The sequence below is a fragment of the Schistocerca serialis genome, chromosome 4 (genome assembly GCF_023864345.2).
Source record: "Schistocerca serialis cubense isolate TAMUIC-IGC-003099 chromosome 4, iqSchSeri2.2, whole genome shotgun sequence".
Classification (NCBI taxonomy): domain Eukaryota; kingdom Metazoa; phylum Arthropoda; class Insecta; order Orthoptera; family Acrididae; genus Schistocerca; species Schistocerca serialis.
Genome location: NC_064641.1, coordinates 264,130,481 through 264,145,304, shown reverse-complemented (window position 1 = coordinate 264,145,304; position 14,824 = coordinate 264,130,481). Strand labels below are relative to the sequence as shown.

Here is a 14,824-nt window from a genome sequence, read left to right as displayed (position 1 = left end):
TTTATGGTAGCTCCACATTTGAGAAAATCAAACCTATCCCAAAACACTGTCACCATTAACTTCCTTGTTGACAAGGTTCCTCATGTGCTCCCACTCCAGGGACTGTAATTTTGTCTCGTAATTGACGTGTTTCACCCAAGTCTCATCACCGGGTTACGGTTTGATCCAGCAATGAATCACCATGTTTGTGGTAGGCCTCCAGAAATGTCAACATTGCCCCCATTCACTGTTCTTTATGGTGCTCTGTAAGCATTTTGGGCACCCATTGTGCACAAAATTTGTGGTAGCCTCGATTTTGAGTGACAATTTTAAACAACAAAGTCCATGAAACTTGTGGAAAAGAAAGCGAAATCTTCGTTATTGTGAAGCGACGGGTTTCACGAATCGTTTCATCAACTTTAGTGAGAAGATTGTCAGTCACAATGCCCGGACATCCACTCTTCTCTTCATCATGAACATTGGTTCGGCCATTTTTAAACCAAATGCACCATTTCCGGATGGAACATTCACTCATTACGTTGTTTCCGTACACTCTGCACAGTTCACGATAAATTTCTATATGTTTTAGGTTTTTTGCAAACAAAAACCATATCACAGACCACACCTCACAACTGGCGGGATTTTCAATTGCAGCACACACTTCAAATTTGAATATCGAAAAAAAACTAGACGCGCAGAGATGTTCTCACTGTCACGGATGCATGCCAACTGAGCTGTCAAGCACACACATACCAAAATATATGTGCACAGTGAGTGCCTAGTGGCATCAGGCAGAAACATTCCCTACTTCCTGAACAGCCCTCGTAGATTGGTTGTCAGCCACATACTTTTTGTCCCAAAATGAATCTGATATCTGTCATAATTTGTGATATGAACTGTAGGTGACAGAACTGCATATAAATTGCTTTATTGTTTTGTTGTTTAAAAGCATGTGTTGAAGGAGCATGGTCAATGTACATGGAAATTAATGCCCTTCAAGAAACAATTTAAAATACCTTACTGCCATATACATGCTGAGAAGTTCTCTATCATAAGCTGAATACTTGTAATGGAATGGTGAGAAATCTGGAGGGGAAACCAGTTGCTTTTCACATTCCTTCTTCTTTTAGTTGCAGCACAGCACCAGATGCAAAATGAAGTATCTTCAAATGATACAAGTTCATTGTTTACATTCAGGAATGTTAAATGGCCTGCATTTTCAAGAACCATTTTGCACTTTTTGAACTCCTTTATTGCATCTTTTGTCCACTGAGTGCTTACTTTGTCATTTTTCTTGATGTTCTTCAAGTAATCTTTCAGGACAGCTTGATGTTCTGCAGAACATTCTAAATGCCTTCAGTATAAATTCAGTATTCCAAGGAAATGATGTAATTTGACACAGACCCTGGGCATTTGAAATTAGTTATCACTTGTACTGGTTTGGGCCTGGTGTGGTACATTCTGGAGTAACCAAATGAACTAAAAAGTTAATTTCTGGAACTCCAAACACATATTTGCAAACATTAGTCCTTAAACCAAAATTGCTCAATTGTTCAAACAGGATAGCTAAATGCTGAGAGTGTTCTTCTGTAGAGTTAAATCTATCAGTGTGTCATATAGGATATGGAAAACAGAAATCTAAATCTCTCAAAACTTCATTAATAAATTTCTGAGAGGTACTGGGTACATTCCAGAGGCCAAATGGCATGATACTGAATTCATAAAGTCCAAAGGGTGTGATCACAGCACTCATTTCCTTATTCCTTTTTCAGGTAGTGGGATTTGGTAATATGCTTTTAGGAGACTGACTTTAGAGAATAGTTTCTTGCCAACAAGGATGGAATTTACATTGTTTACGTGAGGAACTGGATAGCAGTCAGATAGGTTGCAGTCAAAAAGAGATCAGTAGTCTCCATAAACTTTCAACTGACCATATGGCTTTTCTACCACATGCAGAAGACTAGCCCACTGAAATTTAGAAGGGAAAACTATATAATGATTCATTAGAAACTGGAATTCTCATTTAGCCACATTTAGTTTTTTGGATCTGACCTGCAGGCTTTTGAGTACACTGGAGGGTCACTGCTGTTGCACAATGTTTAACATTATGCTTCATTTCTCCCGGCATAAGAGTGGTTCTTGTCAGTTCACGAAATTTTTTATGCAATTCGGAGTATTTACAGCTAGCATCGTGTGAACTAACAGAATCAGACAAATCAACTGTACACTGGAGTGCAGCCACGTCACTGAGTATTATTGTCAACTAATAATTTTCTCTTCAAGTCTATTAATAGGCCAAAGTGATGAAGAAAGTCTGCACCAATTACACCTATTGTTGTGCTGTCTAAAATAAAAGGCCACTCAAAAGTGTGCTTTAAAACTAAATAAAGACTCAATAACTTTGTTCTGTAAGTTGTAATCTCAGATCCAGTTGGAGCATAAAGTTTTTAGTCTGCCTCTTTAACTTTCTCCTTGGGACACACTGACGTATTGGAAACATCAGCACCACTATAAGTCAGGAAAAGTAACCCTAAAGTTTTATCTCTCACAGAGAACTGATAGTGGCGGCCTGGTATAACTACTGTGGCAGAACACTCAGCCACTACTGTGTGTGCCAATGAGAGTTTTCCTCACTTTTTCATTGGCAAGATCAGATACACTTCCCAGCTCTGCAATATGAATCATAATGAAAATAACAGTAGCAGTACTTTCCTGACTATTGTATCTCAGCTTGCTGTGGTCTCTGCTATGAGAACGTCATCATGAGTGATAATGTCGTTTCCTAGATCTGGATTTTCGGTCTTTGTTTTGGCACTCTTTGATCCTTACCAGAAGATCTTTCATTGCTATAGAAGAATCACACCCCACAGGGGAACTTCAAATGAAATTGACTGAATTTCCTGAGTGCTTTGCATTTCCGTCATCTGGTCAGCCATTTGTTCTAGTTTGTCCACATTTTCTTTGGAAATATTTTGTTCACTACCAGGAAGTTTGCCTAGACAGAGTGTCTTTAAAATTTTATCTGAAATATTTGTTGCTCCATAACCTTTCATTTTCTGAAGCATCTGACTGGGTCTCATATCAGCAATTTCTAATTTGCTAACTTCTCCCTTAATTTGACTTGTTACTATCCTTAAAAGTCATTCACAGTCTTTCTTTAGTTAGCAAATATTTGTTGCTATCATCACTATTCACGAGATCACATTTATTTTTGACAAACTGGGGCTTTAACTTTCTAATAAGTAACTGAATTTGGTTGCTTCGTTCTCTATTCCTGTGAAAGTGAGTTGTGCTTTGACCTGACAAAACCACACATGAGGCTTTTCAGAGTTCTATTTTACTATCATATAATATCTGTGCCTTGTTTAGATCATACCAAGGTCACCAGTTGTTGGTGCTGTTGTATAGTTAAAACACAAAACCCCATATTTTAAATTTAAAATATTATTTGAAAATTTCCATTTTTTACAATGACTAAGATCACACACTCCAAACAGAACAATATCTAGACCTCCTCTTACACTGGGCATTTCAAACGTCATTTGTTTTCAAAGAAAAATAAAGCCAACACAAAGAAGAACTATTTAGAGAATTGTTAAGTTATGAACATAAATATAACTCTAAAAGCTTCACACACAGGTGAACATATTCATCTGTGGTCCCTCTTTCTGCATTTTAAATGTTAAACTACAATTTACTAAATGGATGTATTAAAAAAAGTTGAGATTTGTAGCACATGATACAAATGAGACAAAATTTCTCTGTAAACTACTTTTGCAACACTAGTAATTAGCGAAAAGTTAAGTGAATGTGAGGAGCAACAGTGTGTACGAGAGAGGTTAGAGCACTGTGTAATTGTACTTACTTTCTTCCTAACAACATCAGAGACAGTGGATGCTTCATCTGGTGACTTATACCATTGTAATATAATGTCTTCATCAAGAACATCGGCATCATACAGCCATTTCAGAATTTTTAAAATCACTTCCAGCACTTCACTTCTGCAGCCTGCTGTGTACTAATAAGAAAAAGAAAACATTTTACATAACACTTAAAATATACTTCTAATTTTAAAATGATAGAATACATGACATGTACATTAAGAATGAATAAAATGGGAGTTACCTCCATTGCCTTCAGACATTCTTTCTGTGCACTCTCATTCCGCAAGTAATTTTTAAACAAGGGCATGAAGTACTTCAAATGCATCTGAAGCTCTGTAAGATAAGCCTGAGCTGAAGACTCTGTTGACAAGTTCAACACAGCTCGCACCACATGATAATTAACTTCATCCATGGTGACATTATATGCGTATCGAGAAGAATTTATTTCAAGGATGAGATTATCACAGTGCAGTTTGTCATCAAAACCCCTTGTAAGTGAATCCAAAACTTCATTGTAGAACACTGAAAATAAGAAATGTTCCATGAAAAGTAATTCAGATTAACAAGCAATTTGTATATGTCTCACATAAAAAAGTGATACTAATTATAAAGTTTATTAATGAAATAATTAACATAACACAAATGAAAAATGAAATTCCCAGAATAATGTACACTAAAAGAAAGATTCAAGTTGCCAACATATGAAAATTATGACATAAAATTGTGTTATTGAGTTGTAGGAGTTGCTTCCCCCCCCCCAGATCATAAAACATACAGCACATGTCCAGAAGATAGTGGAAGACATCATATGGAACTGCATAGTCAACTCAACTATGGTTCCAAAGTCAGGTGTCATACTGCTTGGCTTTTTTTTAATACTTATATTATGAAGGAAGGTTGAAACATGATTTTTTAATTTATAAAATGCTTTAGACAAGGACTATACAGCATGAAATTTACAGAACCGATTCTTTGAAGTTGTAAGCATATAATCAAATGTTTCAGCCTTTCTTGTGAGATATGCTGAGACCCATCCTCAGATATATTCTTTAGAATCACCCAACTTTCTCTAGAATAGACTCAGATAAAACACTGGCCAAGTAAGGCAACTGGAAAGATTTAGGCTGTAAGGAAAGTGCAGTAGTGTCATTTTTAGTAGTGTACGTGTGCGTGACATTATTTTGATGTTTTGATGTAGGTTTCAAGCATGTAGATAGAATTCAGGGCATATTTATTACATGTAATCAGTACAAATTTTAAAAGTGTACCTAACAAACTCCAGTAAGTAATATGAGTGGGTGAATTATATGTCGATCAACCATTCAATGAAAGTCGTAGAAGAAAATCACTTACATATCTTTGACTCTACCAATTTAGCCTAATGAATATGGTTGTTTTAAATTACTAGCATTCTGTTTAGAGAACAGTAAAAATAGTGCACACCGCCAAGTACCCCAATCTTCTTTCTTTCGATGAAAATATACCACAAATCCTTTCAAACATATGATTTTTTCCCCTCAAGAGGGAGTAAATGTGCTTGGATATAAATTTCTTATTTATACATCAGTTTAACAGATCTCTGCCTAACTTTCTGAATAAAATGCACCAACAGCTGCAGTGGCTAAGTTCTTGCTAAAAATATCTGTTGTGCATTAAGCTGAGACAGAGTGGCACACTATTTTACTTTACAGAGAGAAATTGTATATCAGAGCCATTGATTGCAATTATTATTCTTATGCATAGAAAGCTGTAATCAGTTTTTGTTGCCTCATAGCCGTATGTTTTCCATGTGGGTTTCCAGTTACCCTCAGTCTCAAAAACCTAATGTCTTCATTTTCACTACAGCTCTTCTGTCATATGGGAGTAGAAGTTCACCCTCAACAGGATTACTTCATTTTGTGATTCATCTACATTGCTTAGCTTTTATTTTGCCATTAGATATGTATATTGCACTGGTACCAAACAAGCCTACAATCTCAGTTGTTTACTTTATTAGAAGAAGTTTTCTTTTCATACTTCTCAGTATATGGGGGAGGAAAAAAACACACAAGAAAAACACATAGTAACCAACTTTGACACTTTAATGACATTGGTAAGTAAATCTCAGCAATTATATACATACACATACAGCAAACAACCCATTACTACAAAAACTATACACATGACACACTTACAACTTGTGTCATCTGGAACAGGGGACGCTCTATACGAGATTTCCTCACTCCCTGATGATTCTTCACTGTAACCATCATATTCTTCTTCATCAGATTTTGTGTAGAAGCCAGAATCATGTAGATTGCTAACATCCTCTTCAGACTCAGAATCATATGACGGTTGGATGACATACGACTTCTCACCTTTCTTCTCGACTTTCACAACTGTAACAATGAAATTTATTTAGTAATAGTAACAGAAAGTAGGTGTTCTTGTAGAAGCGCATACATGAATTCCACCTGTACAGCTGCCATGATTAGAATAATTTAGAACTGTTAATTACAAATTTGCATCAATGTTAAATATCAATGGACACAAAATGTAATGATGGTAAACACATATAACAACAAAGGATTTTCTAATCTGGAGACATCCAACTGTACAACCATCAAATACTACTTTTGATTAAAAAACTCTGAGTGAACTATCCCACCTGCATAGCTTTGTTTGTTTCTACAAGTATTTTGTGGCTAGGATTTTTTCCCTACCATACTTTCTCCTCAAAGTGTTAGGACAGCCAGTTCATCAGTCATGCCTGGGTAGCTCAGCCAGGTAGACCACTGTCATAGAAGGTAAGTTTCTTTGTTGGAGTCCCAATCCAAGTACACAGTTACAATAAGCCAGGAAGTTTCAAAATACTATGCCGAGAGAAAGATTCATTCTGATGATATATTGACATTCTAGAACACAGCTGAACAGCATCCTCTATATATTGCGCATATATAAAAAGGGCTGCACAAAAGCACAGAATATTGAGCGTTGTCTACTTGGATTGGTAAACACTGCACTGAAGATAACTATTCTGCATTGCTACCAAAGAATATCAAGCAGCAGATTTTCAAAGTCTGAACAATGCCATGTTCTTGCACTTTATGACTGCAGAGTGTAGTGTTGTATACACAGGGCTAAGCTCCTGCATACTCAGCCACCACATTTGCAGACATGCTCTGCAGGCCAGGCACAGCCCTGCATTATCCCACCTCTGCGCAGGTACTTTGGTCACTAAGCCCCTTGACAACCCGTTCACCTTTGGCCTCCAGACCGATTGCCGGTCACATTGTAAGACTAAGATACAGACGACAATGACTGTCGCTGCTGCAGTCGCTGTGGACAGTGCTGTCCCACACCTTCACAGGCTCCCAGACACTACCATGTAATCACCTCTCTGGAAGACATCACTTCCACAGCCCCCAGCCTCTACTGACGACTGGCACTTCGTCCTCAAGGGCATTGGCTATTTATTGCCCCAGAAGGTCATTCCGCTGTATTCTTCAATCATCACAGCAGGACATTTTCATTTTATTTCATGTGTGGACTTTTGTCACTGAACTGTATCGACTTACATCATGTCCAATAAACAAACAGTGTTACTTCAAGTGTGCCAATCAATCACAACCTTAGTCCACCACTCGGCAGGGCGCTTCATTTCGTATTACCAAACTGCAAATCATATGGGACAATGTCACAGTAATGATGTGTGTTGTAACACAGGGAATAAATGCAAGCAACACTGATGTGTTTAGGCTGGCTCTTATGGTAATCCACAACCAAAACATTTCCACAACCAAAACATTTCCACATCTACTTATGAATATTGAAAGAATATTGCAAGAAGACAGTTTGCTGTGTGAAAAATAGAGCCAACATGAACTGTTGTAAATTACAACCCAAAATGTTGTCCATGAAATGTGCTGTCAGGACAGGACAACAAACGAATCATTATCAGAATATCAGTGATAGATCATGGATCCTTATTCAACAAGAGCATGCCAAATGTTGCAACACTGCTACACGAGTGCCACCTTCAACCACCATTTCTTCCTTGCGTTTCTCAGATGTGTTGTTTACATTTATTTATTAACCTCTGATGACAAATAGTTGTCAATCGGTGGCGCCATCAATACACAGATTGGTCTTTACCTGTGAGTCACACCCAATTTTTAGCCGAGAATGTAATACGTCATAGAGGTATATGCCATTCTCCTCAGTGCATTATCCAGTATTACACCAGATGTATACCAAGCTTAATTAATGGTAAGCCAATTGGTATCAGAGGGAACAATAGCTGTTGTAAAGTAGTGCAACACATATTTATAGCCGAAAGTATATCTTTCCTTCAGCACATTTCTAGGGATGTGTTTCAACAGGGCAATTCCTATTCACATTTTTCAAAGAACTAACAAGATGTCTTTTCAACATAGCATATCATTGCTTCTACTCTACTTACTTGACAAAGCATTCACTGGGCATGTCTGGGACTTTGTAGATCTGTGAAACTCTTGCAGTAACCAATACAGTGTAGCTTTAGATCTGGATAGGAGATATCTTGAATGTTACATAGTGTAAAGGCATGTACTGCAATTCATTGAGGTTTTACCATATACTGACTTTCAATATGCGATGCTATTTTGTGCTCTGCACATTTTATCATTTGTTTTATTGCTATTGATCATATGATGACTATTTCTTGCAATTTAGTGGATGTCTAGGTTCAAGTCCAGACTTGTCATATATATGTGCAACACAAAAGAGTTCTCCAAAATGAAAACACTTTCATTTCAGCAGTGTAATTCACTAAACAAAAATAATAGTTTTTTCTATTAAAGAAATTAGGAAATTGTGAACAAAAAGAAATAAAGTAAAATAACAACCTTCTGCAATACAGGTCTATAACAAAGGTATGATTTTTTTATCTGTGACTGTTGCATAGAATATTTTGAATTTCCTGCACTAAGTTCAAAAAGTATACCACCAAGTTAGGTGATGTATGTGTTTTACCCATCCTGAAGTTATAACAAATCCAGGAAATTCCACTGCACTTTAACAGCTGCATACATTTGTATACTTAAAAAAAAGTGTACTATTTTATGTGAGGGCTACCGCAGACTACTATTTAACAAAACATATGTAATAGGCAAAAGTGAAATGAATAAAGTTACCTGTCTGCTCACAGAGACAGGACACTGTAGATGTTTGTGTATGTGTGTGATTTGTGCTTGTATGCTCTGAAGAAGAATGAAAACTCACAAGCTAAGGTATTACATTCAAGTTCTTAGTATTGCTCAATGCTTACATTACACATAGAATGTTTATCTCTCCTCATTCCATTGATTGTATCTAACTTGGAGGTGTCCAGTACTGCATTATCTTTATATTTATCTAGTGAACAGGAGTATGTTCTAACTTTTCTGGGTATGCTGGAAGTGAAGGTGACAGCTGCCAAGCAGACTCATCACAAGTCCTCTCCTTGGCTATCATAGGCCAGAAATATATTCCTTTGGAAGTCTTGAAATGTATAAACTATTGATTACAGCTATCATTTGATTTTGAATGTTTAAACATGATATTATACGCCCCAAAATCTAAACTAACTTCACCCAGTTACTGACATTTTCCGAAACTGTCTGTTCTTCCCATCTAAATGCTTACTTCGATGAGCAGCTCCACCTAAATCTTTCCTACATGCCTCTCTCATTCCGCAAGAGTACAATAGAACATATTTTACAAATTACTCTTTATTTCCAGAGCATGCTCCTTTTGTTAAACAAAACATTCATGTATTAATGCACCTTTCTTATCTGTATTGTTTTCCTATTATCAGTCTTCTGTATGTATTGTTGTATTTTTAACATTTTCTCAGTATACATTCAATTTAACAGATTTGTGAAATGTAACAAACTATTATTTATAGAGGGTGATTCAGGAGGAATAGTACACATTCAGGGACATTACAGAACGATCATTCAGAACAAAAAAGGTCTAGTAAACACGAGCTAAATGCATACCTTAAGACCTATGAGCACTTGTTCAGTAGAAGAAATGTGTTTTGAAGTAGCAAAGATGACAAAGTGCTCACAGATCCTAAGGTGTGCATTTTAGAGCCCATGTTTTCTAGACTTTTTGCTTCGAATAATCTTTCCTGTTATATTTCTGAATATTGACCACTCCTCCTGGAACATTCAGTATTGTACATGTTGGAGAATGTGTCTTATCCTGGAGATCAGCAACAGTATATTGTTATTTTATTTTGCACATAATAAGTCTAAATTGCATAAAAAAGTTATCTAAGTAGCAACTGGGTTTCATTATACCATGAAATTTACAGAACATAGTTGGCTATCCTATATACTAAATTGCTTGTTTCTCAGACACATTTATAATTCCAGCCACCAGAAAAATATGTTTTTAAATTTTTGGCTGTTATTAGGTAGAAACTGCATTATATGATTCCCATGCTAACAGTAGAGAAAATATATTATGTTCCAATTCTTATTAGATAGCTAAATAGGACTGCAAAGGCAAATAAAGCTGAATTCTGTAAACAGTCTGCAAATTACTTACAATATAAAATGACATTTTTCTGTTCTTTAGTGGAGTATATGCTGCAATCAACATTTTTGACAAATTACAGTTGTATGTTAGACCATAACGTGAACTCAAACCAACATCAAATTTTAACTTTCACAAGTATTTGACTCTATAATCTGAGGTAATTAATACAGTAATGTCAAAACTATGCTCCTCACACATGATACTGTGATGTAGTTCCCCAATCTATTTGTCTGGTTCCCCCCCCCCCCCCCCCCCCCCTTTCCACTCATTTTTCTGGTGCATAATCCTCAGTCAGTAAATGGTTCTGTCATTAAAATTTCATGTCTCCAGGCCTAAACCAAAATAGGTAACTGTCAATAATCATACAAGTCCATTTCAAACACATTGGAAGCTTGGTGTTGAAAACCTATTTGGACTGCCAAAAACACTCCACATCATTTATTTTTCTGCTACTTTCTTGTAACGTCTATCTAGTTGAGATTTTCAACTACCCTAAAGAGAAAGTCTAATCTACTGGCTCTATGACTTCATTGTTAATTTGCACTAGTTTCCTTTTGATAACTTCATTATACTTTATTCTAGTCTTGATTTCAGATCTACTTTCAATGTGCTGAAGTTTATCTGGACTAGGAGCAAATCACATAATGTTGCCAGTAAAATCAAGGAAGGTCAAGTATATTCCATTAACACATAACCTCTTTATTTTTCCAGTTTAAGGATCTGAAAAATTTCATGTAGGGGTGCTGGAGCACTCAAAATGTTATTGACTCTATTGCCCTAATCCTCTTTGAAATCTGAATTTCTCAAAATCTCGTTACAGTCTAATGTAAGCTGCAATATAGATGTACATATTCTGTATTATACTAACATTGGTTGAAGCACTGCCTGATTTCTCAAAGGCTCCAAGAACAGGTTTTGTTGAAATCAAGACAGCTCTTTCTAGACAGCTCTTTCTCAAAATCTACAATCCCTAGGCAATTGTCTCACATTTCTGAAACAACTGACAGTAAATAATTTTGGAAGTTCTTTTTGTATTACTTAACCTCCAGCTGAAATCATTTGAAATGAAGCACTATCATCTTCTGGCATCTTTCCTTTATTTATCTATTGATTGGCTTGGTGTTCCTCATTTGGAATTATTTCCAGCATGTAATTATTTTTATTATTTATACAATTCTGTGCTATATTGAAGAACAGAAATACACAAACACACTAATTTTAAGGGACTTAGCTTATCGAAGAATTAACTATCATATGTGGAAACATGTACTATCTTTCATACTCCCTTTGTCAAAGAAGTTCCAGGGCAGTTTTTTTTTTTAGTTTGTAATATTAAAAAGGAAAAAAAATGTCCTTGAGATAATCTTGGCCATGTTTCTGTGCAAACAGACTAAATGGCAGTGCTGTGCTACCAACGCACTGTTTGGATTCTTGGCACATTTCTTAGGAGAGACAACGGATGCTGGTTGTGTGTCATGTTTTTGAGTGACACAAAAGATTTCACGAAGGCAGGGATTCAGTGTAAGCTAATCACAGAGCCGGTCGCCTGTCTACAGCACATACTGATGCAGACATCGAGCACATTAGGCAGTTATTGCAAGAAGATCATCAAGTAACTGTGCTTGCGACAGCAGAACAACTCAATTTGAATGATATGTGTATGTAGGGAAATAGAAACTTAATGTAAAACTTGGCCCTTGCACACTAACAGACAAACAGAAAGAAAGAGGAAAGACAAAGAATGTCAGTTGAACTACTAAGTAGAACTAGATGTGATCCCACATTCCTGTGAAGGATTATTGCTGGGGGTGAAAATTGGTGCTACTAGCATGAACCTCACACAAAGTGTCAAAGTGCTGAATGGCGTAGTCCTGGTTCACCAGCCTCAAAAAATATCAAACGACAACCATGAAGAACAAAGACAATGTCTTCCTGGCAGATTAAAACTGTGTGCCCGACCGAGACTCGAACTCGGGACCTTTGCCTTTCGCGGGCAGGTGCTCTACTGGCAGAAGTAAAGCTGTGGGTACCGGGCGTGAGTCGTGCTTCGGTAGCTCAGTTGGTAGAGCACTTGCCCGCAAAAGGCAAAGGTCCCGAGTTCGAGCCTCGGTCGGGCACACAGTTTTAATCTGCCAGGAAGTTTCATATCAGCGCACACTCCGCTGCAGAGTGAAAATCTCATTCTGGAAAGACAATGTCGATCACCTTCTCTGATAGTGAAGGATCAGCTCATCATGAGTGTGTTTCTCCAGGTCAGCAAAACAAACTCTTTACATCAAGGTCTTGAAATGTTTGTGACAAGCAATTTGATGTAAATGCCCTGATTTGTGGCATTCTCAGGGCTGGTTCTTGCTGCATGACAATGCAAGACCCTGTATTGCTTTATCTGTTACTGAGTATCTGGTCAGACATTCTGTTATTGCAATCCCATATCGCTCGATTTTTTCTTGTTTATGCAATTGGAAAGGCAACTGAAAGGAAAGCTTCATCAAGATATAGCAGATGTCCAATGAGCTGTGATAAATTAGCTTACAAGTATCACAGTTGAAAATTTTCCTGCTTGCTTCCAAGACCTCCAGAAACATCAACAGCTGTGTATAGATAGGGAAGGGGACTACTTCAAAAGGAGATAGGATCATTACTTGGTAAGTGCAATTTTCTATTTTTTAAAAAAACCTGTCCTGGAACTTTTCTGACAAAGGGAGTATATGGTTTCCATTGTTAGTTCTTATCAATATGCATGGCCAGAAACTGTACCCAACTATGTATCTGAAGTAACACATAAATGTTATCTGCTTATACTATTACTATACTATATAATTTTAGTGAGGAAGTTTAAAATTGTTGTAACATTGTAAGCATTAAGAAGTATTTCTGTCATGTTTTTGCTTTGATTCATCAGAACCTTTATGCCTCCTTTAATTGATAGATAACACAACAGCTTCAAATTTATAAAATGTATACAAATTTCCCGGGCACAGAAATGCTCCAAGATACAATACTACATAAGGTAACAGAGTGAAAGTAGGCATATTATGAAAAGGATAGATTGCTCTTCACCATATGGTGAAATCATTTTGTTGTGCCTGTCTGTGACTCGACATACCACTATGTGGTGAGTAGTGATCTATGCTTTTTAAAATTATTCTTTCCTGGATTTCCCACTGAAAGGAGGCACAGTTAGTCAGGTAACTATTTGCATGTTCTGTCACCATAATGTCAACCTCTCACTATGAAGTAAGCTTTACAATTACAGTACAGTTTCTTGGAATAGAGCAGCTTGTAAGGTAGATACAATTTCATTTTGTGTTTGGAATTAATTTTATGATCTATTAGAGCCTTTATGTCATGGGAGAGAACAGATTTTTATGGCTGAATATCTTACTCCTTTATTTGCCACAATACAGATGAGTTATGGATAGTTGGATTCCATTGGGAACCATGTGCTCAATGACTGCAATATTAGTATTGTAAACAACAAAATTGATAGCACGAGTCGTAGGATGTTTAGAATCATTCATTAAATAAAATCAATTTCAGTCACTGTGTGATATCTTCAGTGCAAATATTAGTCTTGAAGACTAATGTAACAAGCGCAAATATTACATCTTCAACATGGCATCAATATACAGGAATATAGCAGCTAACAAATAAATTTTGAACAAATTGTTCTATAGCTGCTATGTTGTAATACATGCTCTTATTACATGCTGAAGTTGTAATATACGCTCTTATTAGACGAGTCTTCAAGACTTTAATATTTACACTGAAGGTGGTCACACAGTGAGTGAAATCGATTTGCTGTAATTAATGTTTTCAAACATCTTATGACTGATGCTGCCAATTTTGTTGTTTACATTAGTTATGGACAGTGTAAGTTATTTCTCCTACTAGTGTTATATTTTTAATGTTCTTGTTGTCAGTTGGGTGAATCAGATATTCACTCTCTGGCAAATAGTAAAAAAGACCAACGAATTTAATGTTGGTGTGCATCATCTTTTCATTGATTTAAAATCTGCATATGACGCAATAAATAGGGCTAAACTTTACGAGGCAATGCGAGAATTTCGGGTGCCTGAGAGGTTGGTGCATTTGACTGAGGTCATCCTAAGGCACCCCAAGTATACTGTGTGAGTGCAACCTAGGCCATCACCCCAGTTTCCCACACAAACTGGGCTAAGATAATGGGAAGGGCTTTTCTGTCTACTCTTCACTTTGGTACTCAAAAAAGTAGTGCGTGAATCGGGTATCCAAACAAGAGTTACTATCTACTATAAGTCTGTACAACTGTTGGGAGGATATGCAGATGATTTGGACCTAATGAGTGGAACATTTAGAGACCTACACAATGCCTTCTTAACTCTAAAACTGAGAGCAGAGAAGATGGGCTTGAAAATTAATGAACGAAAGACCAA

The 14,824-nt window shown here is 36.7% G+C and overlaps 1 protein-coding gene and 1 non-coding gene across 2 annotated transcripts in view; one reads left to right on the top strand and one right to left on the bottom strand.

Annotated features, from left to right (window-relative positions):
• LOC126473769 (translation initiation factor eIF-2B subunit epsilon) overlaps positions 1-14,824 on the bottom strand; it is a 97,735-nt gene that overhangs the window by 10,719 nt on the left and 72,192 nt on the right. The window contains exons 8-10 of the mRNA XM_050101032.1: positions 6,038-6,241; positions 4,105-4,385; positions 3,845-3,997 (exon numbers count right to left, since the gene is read on the bottom strand). Of these exons, the coding sequence (XP_049956989.1) occupies positions 3,845-3,997; positions 4,105-4,385; positions 6,038-6,241 (638 nt within the window). The remainder of the gene's footprint in view (positions 1-3,844; positions 3,998-4,104; positions 4,386-6,037; positions 6,242-14,824) is intronic.
• Positions 12,453-12,527, top strand: Trnal-caa (transfer RNA leucine (anticodon CAA)). The gene has a single exon. It is a non-coding gene; the product is annotated as a tRNA-Leu (tRNA).